Source organism: Dipodomys spectabilis, unplaced genomic scaffold (genome assembly GCF_019054845.1).
Source record: "Dipodomys spectabilis isolate Male_0828 unplaced genomic scaffold, ASM1905484v1 ptg000257l, whole genome shotgun sequence".
In the NCBI taxonomy this organism is placed as follows: domain Eukaryota; kingdom Metazoa; phylum Chordata; class Mammalia; order Rodentia; family Heteromyidae; genus Dipodomys; species Dipodomys spectabilis.
In genome coordinates this window covers 1209738-1226667 of record NW_024870934.1, presented here as the reverse complement: position 1 = coordinate 1226667, position 16930 = coordinate 1209738, and the positions used below count along the sequence as shown (strand labels likewise).

The following is a 16930-nucleotide window of genomic DNA, read 5'->3' as shown; positions in this document are numbered from 1 at the left end:
CCGGGCGGGGCGGGGGCGGGCCGGAGGCGGGGCGAAGGCGCCAGCCAATGGCGGGGGCCCTGCGCGGGGCGCGGGGGGCGGCGGGCCGGGCGCGGGGCGCACTCCGCCGCGCGCGGCGCTCGGGGCGCACGGACGCGCCGGCGGCGGCTGGGGCTCCGGCTGCGCTCCCGCTGCCCGCGGCTGCGGCGGCTCGGATTCCGGCCCCAGCCCCCTCCCCCGCTCCCTGCGCCCCGCGCCCCGCGCCTCACGGCCCGGCCCCGGCCCCAGCCCCGCGGACCATGCGCCCGGCGCCCCCCGGGAAACCGGACCGGGCGGAGAGCCGGCCGAGACCAGGCTCCCGGGCGGGGGCCCCGCGCGGTCGCCCAGCCCTCTGCCCGCGCCCGGCCCCGAGTCTCGGCGCCGAGTGAGCTGCGGGGCCATGGAGCGCGCGCCGCCCGACGGGTTCCCCAACGCGTCGGTGGCGCTGGCGGGAGAGGCGGCGGCGGCGGGCGCGGCGCGCGGCTTCTCGGCCGCCTGGACCGCGGTGCTGGCCGCGCTCATGGCGCTGCTGATCGTGGCCACGGTGCTCGGCAACGCGCTGGTCATGCTCGCCTTCGTGGCGGACTCGAGCCTCCGCACCCAGAACAACTTCTTTCTGCTCAACCTGGCCATCTCCGACTTCCTCGTGGGTAAAGCCCCCCGACCCGGAGCGCCGCCGAGCCCGGCCGGGGGCTCTGCCGGGGAGCGGGCGTCAGGCCCCGCGGGGCGGGGAGCGCCGGGAAGTTCCCGGCCTCCCGGGCTGCGGGACGGAGCGGAGGAGGGGCGCCCTCCGGGCGGGGCCCGGGCCGCGGCGCCCCGGCCAGACAAAGGCTGCGGCGGACTCGGGACGCGCGGGGTGGGGGGGCGGCGGGGCGAGGGGCGCCCTGGGCGCGGCGGGGAGGGGGACCTTGAGCGCGGGGCCGGGGAAGGGGCGCGGGGAGGGCGCCGGGGGAGACGCCGAGGCGCGCGCTCACGTGTCCGCGTCCTGCTGCCGACGGGGGGCGGGGCGCAGGGAGGGGGCCGAGCGCCAGACACCTGTTGGGGCTGCGAGCTGCGTCTTCCAGACGCTGGGAGCCGGTTTTGGCGGTGGGAGCGGCTGGGGCGGCAGCCAATCGCCCTTTAAGCCAGGAGAAAGGCTGTTTTGGCTTCTCAGCAGAGGAACAAGGCTGTCCAACCGCCAGGATAGGGGCTGGGAAGGAGGAAAAGACTCTTTCCTCCTCCCTTTGCAGGCTGAGAGGGCTGAGCAGAAGCCGGAGCTCTGGCCTTAAGATGCTCAGAGATCCCCTGCCTGAATCCTCCCTCCTGCCCCCTCCCCCCAAGTCCAAGAGACAGGGGTGGGGGAGACTGGGGGCCGTGCTGAGGCTGAAGGCTGGGACCCCAAAAGTTGTGCCCTGGAGAGGGTAAGATAAGGGACGCTGGTCCTTGGGTGCCTGTGTCTGCTCCCACACAGGGCTCACCCCACTCCCCTGCCGGCCGCGGTCCCACACAGTCCTCCTCTCCCTCAGGTGCCTTCTGCATCCCGCTGTACGTGCCCTACGTGCTGACGGGCCGCTGGACCTTCGGCCGGGGCCTGTGCAAGCTGTGGCTGGTGGTGGATTACCTGCTGTGCACGTCCTCCGTCTTCAACATCGTGCTCATCAGCTACGACCGCTTCCTATCCGTCACCCGCGCCGTGAGTCCCGTGTCGGGAACCGGGGTTCGTGCCTGCGGAGGGTGGTGTGCGGTGGCCACGGGAGGGGTTGGGAGGTGGCGGCCACTAGCCACTTGTGAGTTGTGGGCCGGTGCTCAGGGGTTGGTCCTCACTGGCCTCCGAGCTGGCATGCGCGGGTTTCCATCTGCTGCCGCTCGGTGCACTGGGAATCCGATGTTCCTGCAGGGAAGGGCCCACAGCGCAGCCCGGCGCGGGCGCACGCCGCGCCCCTGGCGCTGAGTGTCTGTGTCTCTCACTTGAGTGCATGTGGTGGTGCACACCTGGCCCCAGGGAGGCAGGCTGAAAGTTCTGGTTGCCCAGGCTCCTCTTGGTAAGACTGAGGAGCTACCGTGAGTGAGTTAGCTCTGGACCTGCAGGACTCACGGCATGGGAGCGTGGCGGGCGCTGTGGCGTGAGTTTGCAGCAGCTCCCTCCCCGCCTCCTGGCGGGGTTGCCACCGAGGGCGCTCCCGGCCACCCTGTGCCAGGGGAGCAGGTTTCCTTTGAGCCTGGGAAGGCTGAGGCACGGTGTGCTGAGCAGTGAGCACCAGCCTGGAGTCCTCTTGAGCTGTTCGGTGGTGTTCTTCTCACACCTCCTCCAGCCACCAGGAAAGCAGGACAGTCGTGGGGCTGAAGTGAGATGAAATGAGGTCACACCCAAAGGGCGCCCGGCACGGAGCCGGCGTACTGAGGCCCCTCGCTGACCTGTGGTCAGCAGTAACCGGTCACCTCCCAGGGTGCCCAGTGGGCAGCCTCAGGCCGCTCTCGGGCCCTGTCCCCTCCTCCCCGGGCAGCTCTACCTGAGGCAGAGCCCGCGGCCCCTCCCGCCGCTCTGCCATGCTGCCAGGTTGCTCTGTGCCCTTGGAGGGTAGAGATGTTGTTCTTTCGCAAGTGCTTACTGACTCGACCTTGGCTACCCACTCTTCTTCCAGAGCCGTTGACACGGACGGGGGTGGGGGTGGGGGCCTGGGGTCTTCAGAATGGATATTGTCATTCTCGCATCTCCAACCCCCCTGGTTGGGGAGCACCAAGTGGAGGCAGAGCCGGGTCCTCCCTGTAGGCACAGCAGGGCTCTGCAGACGGCTCGGGCTTACAAGATGCAGCAGCGACACTCCTGGCCCTGGGGTGGGGACACGTGGATTGACCAGGAGGGTCTGAGGCTCGAGGAGGGTGTGCAGGGCAGGGGCTGGCCAGGGGCACAGGCAGGGGAGGGGGAGGGGAGCACTGCTGCAAAGAAGAGGCCTCCCGAGCTCCTAGCCCTGCTCACCGCCCCGCGTCCCATGCAGGTCTCCTACCGGGCCCAGCAGGGTGACACCCGGAGGGCAGTTCAGAAGATGGCGCTGGTCTGGGTGTTAGCCTTCCTGTTATATGGGCCGGCCATCCTGAGCTGGGAGTACCTGTCCGGGGGCAGCTCCATCCCCGAGGGCCACTGCTACGCCGAGTTCTTCTACAACTGGTACTTCCTCATCACCGCCTCCACACTGGAGTTCTTCACGCCCTTCCTCAGCGTCACCTTCTTCAACCTCAGCATCTACCTGAACATCCAGAGACGCACCCGCCTCCGGCTGGACGGTGCCCGCGACGCGGGGCCCGAGCCCCCGCCCGAGGCCCAGCCCTCCACGCCTCCGCCGGCCCCGGGCTGCTGGGGCTGCTGGCCCAAGGGGCAGGGCGAAGCCGTGCCCCTGCACCGGTACGGGGCTGGCGAGGCCGGGCCTGGGCCCGAGCCCGGGGATGCTGCGCTCGGGGGCGCCACGGCCTCGCCCACCTCCAGCTCTGGCAGCTCCTCCCGGGGCACCGAGAGGCCACGCTCGCTCAAAAGGGGCTCCAAGCCATCGGCATCCTCGGCGTCCCTGGAGAAGCGCATGAAGATGGTGTCCCAGAGTATCACGCAGCGCTTCCGGCTTTCACGGGACAAGAAGGTGGCCAAGTCGCTGGCCATCATCGTGAGCATCTTCGGGCTCTGCTGGGCCCCGTACACGCTGCTGATGATCATCCGGGCGGCCTGCCACGGCCGCTGCATCCCCGACTACTGGTACGAGACGTCCTTCTGGCTCCTGTGGGCCAACTCGGCGGTCAACCCCGTCCTCTACCCGCTGTGCCACCACAGCTTCCGCCGGGCCTTCACCAAGCTGCTCTGCCCCCAGAAGCTCAAGGTCCAACCCCACGGCTCCCTGGAGCAGTGCTGGAAGTGAGCCGGCGGCCCAGGCCCCCCCATTCGTGCCCCTTGCACCCGATCTCCTGGGCGACCCCTTCTCCCGGCCCAGCCCTCTGCACGCCCCGTCTGCGGCCCACCCTGAGCACAGTGGCCTCTCTTAGTCATCCGTCACGCAATGGGGACATTGGGTGGGCTGGCTTGGGGCCTCACTGGCTGAACTGGTGTGGGGGTGTGGGCCCCGTCCTCCTCCATCCTACTTTCCTCCCAGAGGGATGATGCAGGAGCCTGGAAGTGCCATGGCCAGTGGTGTCCACCTTTCGCACATTGCAGTGGGGCTTTCCCCAGAGCGGATGCTACGTGTGTGCTTCAATCCCTGCCCACGCACGTGCCCATGCACCCGCATCCCCCCCCCCCCCCCCCGGGCTGGCTGGGGACGCTGCCTCTGCTGCTGCTCGCGCTTCAGCCCAGGCCCTGGCTCCTGCGTCCCTCCGACTCTGTCCCATGAAGTCACAAGTGCCCCGGGAACCTCGAAGCCGTTCTCTGCTTTTCCATTCTGGGTGTTTTCAGGAAGATGAAGAAGAAGAAAACACGTCTGTGAACTTGATGTTCCTTGGATGTTTAATCAAGAGAGACAAAATTGCCGAGGAGCTCAGGGCTGGATTGGCAGGTGTGGCTCCCACGCCCTCCTCCCCCTGTGCAGCGGCTTCCGCCTGAGCCGCACCAGCTGCGCCTCCCGCCCCGCCAGCCCAGGGCCGGGCCGCGGCCACGAGGCTGCTCCACTGCCCAGAGCCTGCTCCGCCCCTCCTGCTCCAGGAGAATGTCTTGGGGGTGGTTGGTTGGGGGGGGCGGGGGAGGGAGGGCCGCTTTGCTATGTCCCGTGTGCCCGTCTCAGGCACTTGCATGCCGCGCTGCCTGAGTGCCCGCTACGCTGCCCCTGCCACCCTGAAGTCACAATAAAGTGTATTTTTTTATTGGTGCTGATTCCTGAGGAGTCTGTGGGGCGGGCGGAACGCAGGGCTCGGGAGGCGCTGGGGTGAAGAGGTGAGGCGCAGGTAGTGGTGGCGCTCCCCATCACGGAGGACCAGAGGGGGAGGAGGAGGCCTGCCGCCCAGGGCTTCTCCCTGGAGCACGGCGCCCGCAGTGCCCGCACAGGGCCCCGCAGCCCTCAGGGCCAGGCGGCGGGGGGCAGGGGAGGGGCCTGCCTGCCTGTTCAGGAGGGGGAGGTGGCGCCGAGAGGGGCTCCCCCAGCCTTGGGCATGTGCACCCACTCCCAGAAGTGTGGCAGGAGCCGTGGCACAGCCTTCACCTGGAAGGCAGCTCTGGGCCTTGCACACCTCAGGGTGCGGGGCGGACACAAGCCGTGCCCTGTGCATGCACTCGGAGGGACTCAGGAGAGCAATGGTGGGAGACCAAGGGGTCCAGGGAGGGCTGCTCGGCCAGGGCTGCCGCTGGGCGGGGTGTGGAGAGGGGGGTGTGGAGAGGGCGGATGCGCAGAGCACCGCAGGGCTGTGTCTGGGGGCAGGATGCTGCTGCAGGCTGGGACAGCGGCAACAAGATGGGGGGGGGTGCCCTGCTCCACGAGGGACGAGCAGACGGTGCCCCACCCCCCTTGCAAACAGGACAGCATGCCGGCCCTGCTGCTGGACTCCCCAGACCTGGCCTGACCTGCCGCCTCCCCTGAGGGGCCCGCCTCTCCTCCCTGGGGTGGGGCGTCCTGTCATCCATGGCCACGCCACGGGCCGGCCCCCCTGGCTCCTCCTCAGGACAGAGCAATGTCCTGTGCACGACAGAGTTTCACGATGTCTCAGATTCCCAACCCTTCAAGGAATCCAGCCCACAAAACCCCTCCTGCTCCAGGTGCTCCACACCCCACATCCTGGCCACACCTGTGTCCCTACACCCTAACACTTCCCTCAACCCAAGCTCATCCCGCCCCTCCAGCTCTCCTTCCCACTCCTGATTGTGTGTGCGTGTGTGTGCATGCACACACGTGCCAGTCCTGGGGCTTGAACTCAAGTACTCAAGCTCTTGCTTAGCTTTATTGCTCAAGCCTGGCACTTACCACTGGGCTACATCTCTACTTCTAGCTTTGGCTAGTTAAGAGATAAGAGTCAATTTGTCTGCCCAGGCTTGCTTTGGACTGTGAGCCTCAATTCTCAGCCTCCTGACTGGCTAGGATTACAAGCGTGAGTCACCAGTGCCAGACCCACTTTGGGTTTGGATTCTGTCTCCCTCTGGCTCGGACAGGCCCCTCTTCTTGGGGCACCACACAGGCCACTCCTTACTGACCGGAGGGGAGGGGAAGCTTGGAGATGCTGGGCCTCACTCCGTAATTCCCACCCCAGCCCCGGGGCTGGGCCTGTCCTCAGGGCGGGAAGCCTGAGTTCTGGGCACTGAGTATGGAAGGTAGAGGCCGCCTTCTACAAGGCAGACGCTGCTCTGACCCGGAGGCCTGTGGGGAAGCCACAGTCCTGAGCTTCGCTGGCCCCGCACCACCCAGCCGGGCCTCCCCGGGGGCAGGCAGGTGTCTGTCCCACAGCCCAGTGTCTGGGGAAGGACAAAGAATTGCTCGCCCCAGCAAAGGGCCCTTTCTGGCGACAGCACAGCCAGAGCCCTGGCTGCCCCGCTGCCCAGCCCTACTAAATGGCTACAAATTGGAGGATAAAAGCGCAGGCTTTCAAGCAATTTTGCCTTCAATCTCTGGAAACTGCCGCTCCCAGAGCCGCTGCGTGGGGACAGAGGAGGAGAGAAGAAAGACACGGAGCCTATTGGGCCCCACGCGTCTGCAGCAAACAAACAGCCGAGGGGCTGTCTGCCATCCCAGCCTCTCCTGCAGTCCCAGCCCTGGAGGAAACAAAGATGCAGCTGGGCCCAGCCGCACAGCTGCTGTTTACTGAGCGCCTACTGTGTACCAGGCAGGCAGCAGGGGGCCTGCCCTGCAGCCGGAGCCACACCCACAGTGGCGCTGCTGGGTCCTGTGCGGGAAGCTGCTCCTGCGCGGCCGCTGGCCCGGCTCTCTGTCGCTCCTTGGAGTGGGGAACACCACCCTGCAGCCAGCTGGGCAGGCCTCGTGGAGGGGTCTCAGGGCCAGAGCCTGCCTGGGCCCCGCTGACGGGCAGGCGTTGGCTGCTTGTGTTGCTCTCCTGGCCTGCCCTGCGCTCGCTCTGGGGTGTCCGCTAGGGAAGGTTCTGGGCACAGGCTGGCTGCAGGGGGGAGGGCTGTCTTCCCAGTCTGAGCGGGAGCTCCAGAGCACCCAGGTTCTGTTCTGTACACGGGTGAGCCCAGCCCGTCCTTCTGCGAAAGGCCAGATCACGGGGAGCGAGGACTGCCAGAGGGACGGCCGCGTGGCCCTGCCAGGCCGAAGCCTCATGGCCTCCCGGCACTCCTGTTCCCCCGCCGCTGTGGCTGGGCCTTCCACTGGGCGTCGTCCACGCTCCTTCTGGGTGCCAGCCGAGGCCTCAGCCCCGAGGGGCGCCTGCCCACTGCTCTGCAGACGGAGGGCAGCAGGGATGCTGGCCCCTCTCCTTCCCCTCTGCTGTCCCTCCCGGCAGCCAACGCCAGTGCCAGGCTTCGCCTAACCCAGCTTCTCTCTGCTCATCTATTCTTCCTGCACCTGCTGTGTGCTGGGCACCGCCAGGTGGCCAGGACTGTGCTGGGGACCAGGGCCCCCGGGGCAGTGCCAGGCAGGAGGATCCCCAAAATAGGGAGCAAAGTGGGCATCTGTGAGGACTCTGGGAGTCCTGGAACCAAGCCCCAGCTCTGCTCATCTCAGCATGAAGCACTTACTGAGCACCTACTGTGTGCGCTCCATTGTTTGGTTGAAGAAAGGAGGCAGGAAAGCAGCCCGCTTTCTATGCACCCTGCGCAGTCCCAGTGTGGGGACAGAGAAGGGAGGCATGCCAAGGGGTCATGGGCCAAGGTCATAGAAAGTACTTTTGGAAGGGCCGGGAGGACCTGAGGTGTAGGGTGTGCCCCAGCCTCACCCCAGCTCTGCTCAAGGCTGGGAGTAAAACCCAGGTTTCCCAGGGGTTCCCCAGCCCTCCGCCTTCCTATTCCGGCAGGCAGGAGAGACCAGGAAGGCACCCCGCACCTCAGCTTTTTCCTCCAAAGCATGGACTCAGGCCTGTGGGCGGCCAGGCCCAGTGTGGGCCCCTAGTGGGCTGCAACTCTGCAGCCCCCCCTCCCCCGGCCCCCTCCTCCGCGGGCAGGAAGTGGCTCCTCAGCCGGTGCAGGCCTCCCTGCCATTACCCAAATTGCTCCATTGTTGGCTGTGCGGCTGTGCACCTGCTGACAGCAGACAGCGCTGCGCTAACCTGTCATTAAGTGCCTGGGTCCCACCTCCTGCAGGCGGGAGGACCACAGAAGGCTGGGGGCAGCTGGGCACTTCCCACTGCCCCGGGCCTCCAGAGGGTCACGTTCTCCCCACCGACTTCTCCCCCGCCCACCTCACCGGTGCAGGGCAAACAGAGCTGGGGGAGGCTGGACACAAGTTCCATCTAAACAGGCCACACGTGGCTGTGTGGCCTAGGGTCCCTTGGCGCCTGGGGCCTCCTGTTCCCCCCCCCCGCCCCCACGCCCGGTGCAGGCATGGGCCGCACTGGGGACATGGGGGGGGGCTGAGCAGGGTTCTGCGCCTGCCTGGGAAGGATTGCCACGTGCTGGTCAGGAGGAATGTGCATGGACCACAACACCAAGGTGACACCACATCTCAGACCCCATTCGGATCCCTGTCCTCCAGTAGAAAGGCTCTGGGATTTCCGTTTTGCAGATGATGCGCCTGACCAACGTCACATAGGAAGATTCCCCGTTACCAATAGTCACTGTGACCCCCAACCTCATGGAGACAACTTATTTGGCACACAGTTTCAGAGACGAGAGGCCGCCGTGGCAGGGAGGGCGTGGTGGAGCGGAGGGCTCACATCACCGTCACCAGCCAGCCAAGAGAGGAGGTGCAGGAGGAGCCTGGAGAGATGCAGTCCTCGAGAACACGGCTCCAGGGGCCGCCTTCCTCCATCGATTATTATTGTGTGTGGGGGGGGATTGGGGGGGTGTGTCTGTCTGTCTGTCGTGAGATTTGAACTCTGGGCCTGGGCACTGTCCCTCAGCTCTTCAGTGCAAGGCTAGCGCTCTACCACTTGAGCCACAGCATCACTACTGGTTTTCTAGTGGTTTATTGGAGATAAGAGTCTCATGGACTTTCCTGCCCAGGTTGGCTTTGAATCGTGATCCTCAGATCTCAGCCTCCTGAGTAGCTAGGATGACAGGTGTGAGCTACCAGCGCCCAGCTTTCTTCCTCCAGCTAGACTCAACTTCCCATCTTTTACCCGTCTAATACTGCTATCCAGTGAGGGATGAGCCACTCATTAGGTCAGAATGACTCTTATTTTTAGGTTAGTCACTTCCCAAAAGTCTTGCAGCTGGTAACAAAGCCCTCACATTGCTCAAAAGTTTAAATTCAGTGTGACATTGTCCAAAAGAAATGTACTCTTGCTGGGTGCTGGTGGCTCACGCTTGTAATCCTAACTACTCAGGAGGCTGAGATCTGAGGATCACAGTTCAAAGCCAGCCTGTGCAGGAAAGTCCATGAGACCCTCATCTCCAATAAACCACTCAAAAACCAGAAGTGGTGCTGTGGCTCAAGTGTAGAGCACTGGCCTTGAGCTGAAGAGCTGAGGGACAGTGCCCAGGCCCAGAGTTCAAGCCCCATGACTGACCAAAAAAAAAAAAAAAAGAAATGTACTCTTTACCTGACTTACGTACATCACCTTTATAATAACAATAATTTTTTTTGGGGGGGGTCCAGTCATGGGGCTTGAACTCTGGGCCTGGGCGCTGTCCCTCAGCTCTTCAGTTCAAGGCTAGCACTCTACCACTTGAGCCACAGCGCCACTTCCAGCTTTTTTTCTTTTTGCTTATGTGGTGCTGGGGAATCGAACCCAGGGCCTCATGCATGCAAGGCAAGCGCTCTCCCACTGAGCCACCTTCCCAGCCACACAATAAAAAAATTTTTTTTTTTTTTGGGTCTGGTCGTGGGCCTGAACTCTGGGCCTGGGCGCTGCCCCTCAGCTCTTCAGCTCAAGGCTAACGCTCTACAACTTGAGCCACAGTGCCACTTCCGGCATTTTTTTTTTCTGCTTATGTGGTGCTGAGGAATCAAACCCAGGGCCTCATGCATGCAAGCAAGCGCTCTACCACTGAGCCACCTTCCCAGCCCCACAATAAAAATTTTTTAAAAGTCTAAATTCAGGGCTGAATTTAGACTGGCTCAAATAGTAGAGCACCTACCTAGCAAAAGCTCTTAAGTTCAAAACCTAGTATCATCCAGGTGGCCAGTAACTCACACCTGTAATCCTAGCTACTCAGGAGGCTGAGATCTGAGGATCGCAAAGTCACCCCGGACAGAAATGTCCTTGTAAAGTCTTTATAAGGCTCTTATCTCTAACCACTCAAAAACCAGAAGTGGAGCTGTGGCTCCACTTTAGCAAAAAGAGCTCAGGGACAGCGGCCAGGCCCTGATGAACTCATGAACAGCCCTGTGGCTGACCAAAAAGAAAAAAAAAAGTGCAGTATCATTAAAAAATCAAGTCCAGCCAGGCATTAGTGGTTCATGCCTGTAATCCTAGCTGAGATCTGAGGGTCACAGTTCAAAGCCAGATCAGGTAGGAAAGTCTGTGAGACTCTTATCTCCAATAAACTACTTAGAAAAAGCTAGAAGTGGTACCATGGCTCACATGATAGAGTGCTAGCCTTGAGCATAAAGAGGCTCAGGGAAAATGTCCAGGCCCTGAGTTCAAGCCCCAGGACTGGCAAAAAATAAATAAAAATTTAAAAAGTCCAAATTCATAGTCTGCTTTGAGACTCAAGGCAAACGCTTAGCTGTGAGATCCTGTTAGATATAAAACGACATCATACTTCCAGTACACAGTGGCCCATTCTAAAAGGGAGAAATGAGTTAGGAAGGAAGGATGGGGCCCAAGCAAGTCCAGGATGCCTGGCGTCCTAAAACCAGTCTTAGGCTCAAAACTTCAGGGTCACACGTTAGGTTGGCCACTCACTGCTATGTTGGGGGCCACGCAATGAAGAGCGGAGAAAGATTTCTTCCTGGCACGAGCAGCCATGTAATAAATCAGTCATGTAACACATCGGCTCTCTTCAGGACACCGGCATGAGCTGTAGGTTTAAACAGACAAAGAATTAGAGGCAAAGGTGAGAGAGGGCTGCATGATGCAGTTTCCAGGCGCTTCCTCAGCCTGTGTGGTCGGAGGTGGCCAAGTGACCTGACTGTCCAGTCGTAGGATCCGGTCGGGAGCTCAGGTCACTGGCTCTGCTGCCCAGATCTGTCCTCACAGGTGGCACTGGATCAGGCGGCCAGGAGCGCATCGCTGTGTGGCACGGAGGTCCCAGAGCTCCGGTTCAGAGGCCACCGCATCACAGTTGCGGTGCTCTGGAAGGCAACTGCCCAGAGATCCCTGCATCCCCTCACCTGGTCTCCGGCGGGACCTTGGGCCTCGATGAGGAGCTGCCAAGGTCTGCTGAACCACGTGTTCAAGATCCATGTCACCCCTCAGGGTGCATGCTGTGTGTATACTCGTATTCAGTGCAAGCCTGGTTTTCTACTATGGTGGAATATGCACACTTTTAGGCGCCTGCTCTATCTGCTGCAGTCAAGTTCACGGTAGAATATGCACACTTTTCGGCTCTATCTGCTCCATTCAAGTTCACGGTGTCGCATAGCCGCCACCACGTCCTTTTGGGACAATTCTCATCTTCCAACAGGCGCCTGCGGCCCATTGTGCACTGGGTCCTAGCAGGCTCTCTGTGCGCAGCCGCAGCTCACCTCCGAAGACACGCCCATCCTCCTGCCCTCGCGGGCCCTCTGCCTGTGGCGGAGGAACCCAGCGTCTCTCCAGCTCCAGTATGGTACTTCATGAATGCCACATAAACAAGCACAGCAGGCCACCTGCAGCTGCTGCCGTGCTGCTCGCCCAGCTCCCAGCCGCCCGCAGAACACAGCTCGCTGAGCTCATTCCCTCTGCTGTCTAGCGGCGCCTCCCTCTCGCCTCCAGCTGTGTCCCAGCCGTTGGACATCTTAGCACATGCTCAGCACGTGTGTGTGAGAGCAGGGGCACTGTCCTCAGCGTGGGCACGGCCCTGCACGGTGAACCCGGGCCACGGTGGTCTCACAGGCCAGGCTCAGGGGGCACGCAGCCACAGCGGTGCCTGCGCTCCGAGGGGCCACGTGGCGGGCTGGCTTCGGCTTCGCAGCTAGGAGCATCCATGGGGTGTCTGGGAAGGGCATTTGGTCACAAGCTCAGCATCAGGAGGCTGTGACATGGGCGTGCCCTCAGTGTACCCGGGGACCCGTGGGCAAGGCAGCCAGGGCCGGGAGGCAGAGCTGTGAGCGTATGAAAGTGTGGGGGGGAATTCACCACGCGCAGGCTGGGCAGCGGCCATGTGGGGTTCAGCACGGACGGTGCGCGGGCACTGGCTAGGTGGCTGGGCTCTGGTGGCTCTGGGGCAGAGAGAAGTAGAAGACTCGTGGCTGTCACCCAGTGCAGGTCACAGTATACACACCACGTGAGAACGAGGAGGCAGGGCAGAGCTGAGTAACACCCCCAAATCCTCGTCCTTCCAAAACTTCAGCAGTAAGCCCCATTGGTCCAAGTAGCCGGATAAGGACCTGGACAGAGAGTGGCTCTAACGGCTGGCACACTTGGGAAGAGGCTGAGCCCCCACAGGGGTATGGCCAGTTAGAGGCCCACCTGGGATAAAGCAAGACCTGCTCTCAAAAGAAGGGGGGGACAACAGATGGACATGGAGGGAGATTGTACAGAAAGTGAGGCAGCCACAAGCCAAGGGGTCCAGGCCGCCAGACACTGGGCAAGACAGAAAGAACCCTGAAAGCTGGGGACAGGAATGTGTCGCTGGGGCTCCGGAGGGAGAGACAGCTTCTGCTGTTTCATGCTTGGACGGCCCTCTCCACCTCCACCAGGGAGCCAGCTAGGAGCGGCCTTGGGTCTGGAGAGCAGACAGAGAGCTGCAAGGTCCTCCCAGGCCTTGGGGGTGCCGCCCCACAGGGCAGGGCCCGCTGAGGGCACCCGGACACCCAGGATGGGAGGCAGGGCCCACTCCCCAGGAGCAGCCATGGCGCTGCAGCTGCCGGGCAGCTGGATCACAAGCCCCGGCTCACTCGGCAGCACATTAAACCAGGAACCGTGGACCGGCTCCCGCTCGCATCTGCGGAGGTCAGGGGACTCCCCTGATGTGGGCCAGGATCTCATTTCTCTGGAGCCCTGTAGGCCCCTTGCTTTCCCCGGCCTTTCATATAAGTCCCTGGAAACACAGCAAGTGTGTTTTCCTCTGTGTCCATCCACAGGAAAGGAACAGAGTAGGTGTGAACCTCTAGGCAACAAGACAAGGGAAAGTGGACAAAAGCCCCTAAACCTAGAACAAATCATGTTAAGTGAGGTAAGGCAAGCTCAGAGACACAAACAGTGGGTGTTTTCTCTCCTATGTGGAAGCTAGGTCTAAAATACACTGGGACATGATCAATTGCACAGGACTCTAGGAATTCACACCCAGTGAGACCAAAGGAAGATGCTCTTAGGAGAGCAACACAAAGGAGCAAGGCCTCTGTGCCTCTAATCATATAAAATAATACTTATTGAGGGCTGGAAAGGTGGCTCAGTGGTAGAGAGCTTGCCTTGCATGCATGAGGCCCTCGGTTCGATTCCTCAGCACCACATAAGCAGAAAAAGCCAGAAGTGGGGCTGAGGTTCAGGTGGTAGAGCACTGGTCTACAGCTGAAGAGCTGAGGGACAGCGCCCAGGCCCAGAGTTCAGGCCCCACGACATACACACACACACACACACAAAATATATACATATATATATATATATATATATATATATATTGATTGAAATGAACTCTAGGAAATGGAAATAAGAGGTTTTTTCTTTGCTTTGTTGGTTGTGAGGCTTGAACTCAGAGTATGAGCCCTTTCCCTGCGCTTTTTTGCTCAAGGCTAATGCTCTACACTTTGAGCCACAACTCCATTTCTGGTTTTCTGGTGGTTCATTGGAGATAAAAGTCTCACAGATAGCTGTGTGCCAGTGGCTCACACTTATAATCCTAGCGACTCAGGAGGCTGGGATTTGAGAATTGTAGTTCAAAGCCAGCTCGAGCAGGAAAGTCCATGAGACTCTTATCTCCAATGAACCACCAAAAAACCAGAAGTAGTGCTGTGGTTCAAGTGGTAGAGTGCTCACCTTGCGCTGAAGAGCTGAGGTACAGTGCTCAGGCCCAGAGTTCAAGCCCCATGACCAACAGAAAAAAAAAAGTCTCACAGACTTTCCTTCTCCAGCTGGCTTTGAACTGTGATCCTCAGATCTCAGCCTCCTGAGTAGATAGGATTACAGGTGTGAGCCACCAGTGCCCAGCATTGCTTTTGTTTTCTTTTCTTTTTGTTTAGTTTATCTGTCTTGGAGAGAAGAAGGAAGGCACAGAAATGGAGGGACAAAGGGTGAACAAATACAGCAGCGGCACTAGACACTATGTAGAAAATGAACTATATAACTTGTAGGCGGGGACAGGAGGGAAAAACTGGGAGAGAGCCAGGGAAGGGATGACATTGTCCAAAAAGAAATGTACTCATTACCTGACTCATGTAACATCACCTTTATAATAACAATTTTAAAAAGAACCCCAGCAAGCTCGGAGCCGAGCTGGTAGTAGCTGTGAAGTGCTAAGAGCAAAGCCCACCCTGTGTCCTGGCACCTAGTTAGACCTGAGGCTTGGTTCCTAGAGCAGGTGGCGGGATCTGCAGTGAAGATTCCAGCCTGAGGGAAAGCAGAGGGCAGAATGCTGGCAGACTTAGAGACATCCTTATTCTGGGCCCAGGCCCCTTGCTTCAACCCTACATCCAGAAAACCCAGGTCGGATGGCCTCTCCCAGCAGATGGCCCACAGAACCACTGGATGGCGGCTACCCACAGGGCGGATGCACTCAGCCTGGAGACCCAGCGGCCCCCGGCTGGGGCAGCAAGACCCCACAGGCCAGGGCTTGTTGCTGGAAGGCAGCTGCGTGCTACCTGCCAGGTACTGGCCTGCATCCCGAGAGAAAAGCCACCAAGGGAGGCCGGCCTGCTGAGGGCCTATGGGGACAGATGTTGCAGGGCCCAGAAAAACTGCCGACGCAGACTGCAGGCAGCACAGACCTCAGGCCACTGTGCCGAGTGGGGGTGCTGGCCCGCCACATGACAGGTCAGCCATGTCCCAGATGGGCACTAGAAAGCCATCTCCGTGGAAATGGCCTGGAGAACGGGCAGCGTCGCCGCTCAGGGCTGCAAGCACCATCTGACTTTACAGCCTCCGAGGAAGAGACGCGAACGTACCCAGAATCTATTACGGTGCCTCGTTCGTTCCACAAAGGCCTGTTGCCTTTCCTGGGGTCAGGTTCTCTGAGGCCACGGGTCCCAGTCCCCGCTGCCTATGGCCGTCCCCGAGTTGGGAAGGCAGGAGGCACGTCTGCAGGGCATCAAGTGGACCCGGGGAGCAGGGGATGGGCAGGTGGGGTTTCCCCCTTGGAAACTCGCTAGGTGGGCAGGGGGTGCTGCACTCCCCGAGTTGTACCCCCATTGGTCCGTTTTAGAAGGGAGGCTTCATCACGTGGGAGGCACTCAACCTGGAACCCACGGTTGGCAGCTCCCTAAGCTGAGGCAGCCGGAGACACAGCTTTCCTTCTTGGTGCTTGCAGCTGTAGAGCCCGACCGCGCTCAGCTCACGGATGGGTGCGGCACTCCTGTCACTGGCCGTGTCCTGTCCGCCCCTCGGCGACCTCGGTGGCGTGTGTGGTGAGGAGATCACAGGCAGGGGCTGGTGAGTCCAGGACACCACCACGACCTGCGTGTCAGGAGGCAGGGCGGCCGCGGCGGCTGGGGGTGGGCAGGGCGGGCCGGGGTCAGGCGGGCGGGCTGAGTGCCCCCTCCCCAGAGCACGGGGCGCACAAAGATGAAAGCGGGGGATAATTAATGCTCTCAGGCCTGGCTTGACTACAAACCCTTTGTGGCGGCCTGAAAGAGAAAGCAATAGACGCCAGACCCACCCCGGCCTCCGGAACGCCAGGACCTTTGAAATCAGAAGACATTAAAATAAAGCTCGGGGTAAAAGGACCTGGTGTTCTAGTTGCAGATTTGATGTTAGATCAAAACTGGATTGCTCCTGAGAGCTGAGGCGCCGGCTTATTATTTGAGGTAGCCCAAGCTCAGCACACACAAGGACCAGCCTCCTGGGGCGCGCCTGGTGGCGGCCTGCCCAAGACCCCGGTGGCCAGCTTTCCCTGTGGCCCGCGTCTCCCCAAAGGTGGAGGGTCTCCGTTTGCACTCGCACCCTCCACCTCATTTCTGAAGGCCCTCAGGGACCACAGAGGACCAGGCTGGGGGGCGGGGGGGGGGGGTAAGAGGTAAGAGGGTGCAGGTATCCTTGTCCAACGCTACCTGTGGCCACCCAGGCACTGGGTACAAATCCCTTAGCCCTGCCAGGGACAGAGTCCCTTCCAGGGAGCCCAGTGTTGGGTGAAGCAAGCTGGCTCCAGGCTGCAGCTCCCCTGGGGAGGAAGGCTAGCATCCTCCCTGGGGGCTGGGGTGGGGTCTGAGAAGCAGGTAGAAGGAGGAGAGCAGCCCCCACCAGGGGCTCGTCTCCCGCACCCTCGCCCTGCCCAGATTCACGGCTCATGTCAGCTTCAGTTAACAACCCGCTCCCGCAGGCCTAAGCGGAGTCAGGAGCTGCGCCTGCCTGGGTCGGATATTGGGTGCACTGAGTCGTGAAGCCCTGAGGCTGCTTTGGCCTTCAGCTCCCGAGCTCAGCTCAGTTGGCATTCTTGGAAGGAGTTAGTCCTCACCGTTCCTCCCACTGGTGCTCGGGGAAATCGTGCCAAGGTGCCCACGGCACCGACCGGCACCAAGAAGCTGGTACTTGGCTGCTGCTCTGCTGGGCTGTGCCCGCGTGGGGATCAAAGGCTGAATTGCCAAAAGCACTAATGTGCTGGCGAGCCCGGGTCTGGCCTCTTCCG

General features: G+C 61.4%; 1 protein-coding gene across 1 annotated transcript; it reads left to right on the top strand.

Moving 5' to 3' along the window:
- Positions 1-418: 418 nt before the first annotated feature.
- On the top strand, positions 419-3905 carry Hrh3 (histamine receptor H3). Its single transcript, XM_042699546.1, has 3 exons — positions 419-668; positions 1524-1690; positions 2994-3905. Exons 1-3 carry the CDS (start codon positions 419-421, stop codon positions 3897-3899), a joined length of 1323 nt encoding a protein of 440 aa, XP_042555480.1. The 3' UTR covers positions 3900-3905.
- Positions 3906-16930: the final 13025 nt, after the last annotated feature.

Excerpts from the sequence above, each read along its gene's own strand:
- Hrh3 (XM_042699546.1), top strand. The coding sequence starts at position 419 with ATGGAGCGCGCGCCGCCCGACGGGTTCCCCAACGCGTCGGTGGCGCTG. Across the intron at positions 669-1,523 it reads CATCTCCGACTTCCTCGTGG|GTGCCTTCTGCATCCCGCTG; the intron begins GTAAAGCCCCCC and ends CCTCTCCCTCAG. Across the intron at positions 1,691-2,993 it reads TCCTATCCGTCACCCGCGCC|GTCTCCTACCGGGCCCAGCA; the intron begins GTGAGTCCCGTG and ends CGTCCCATGCAG.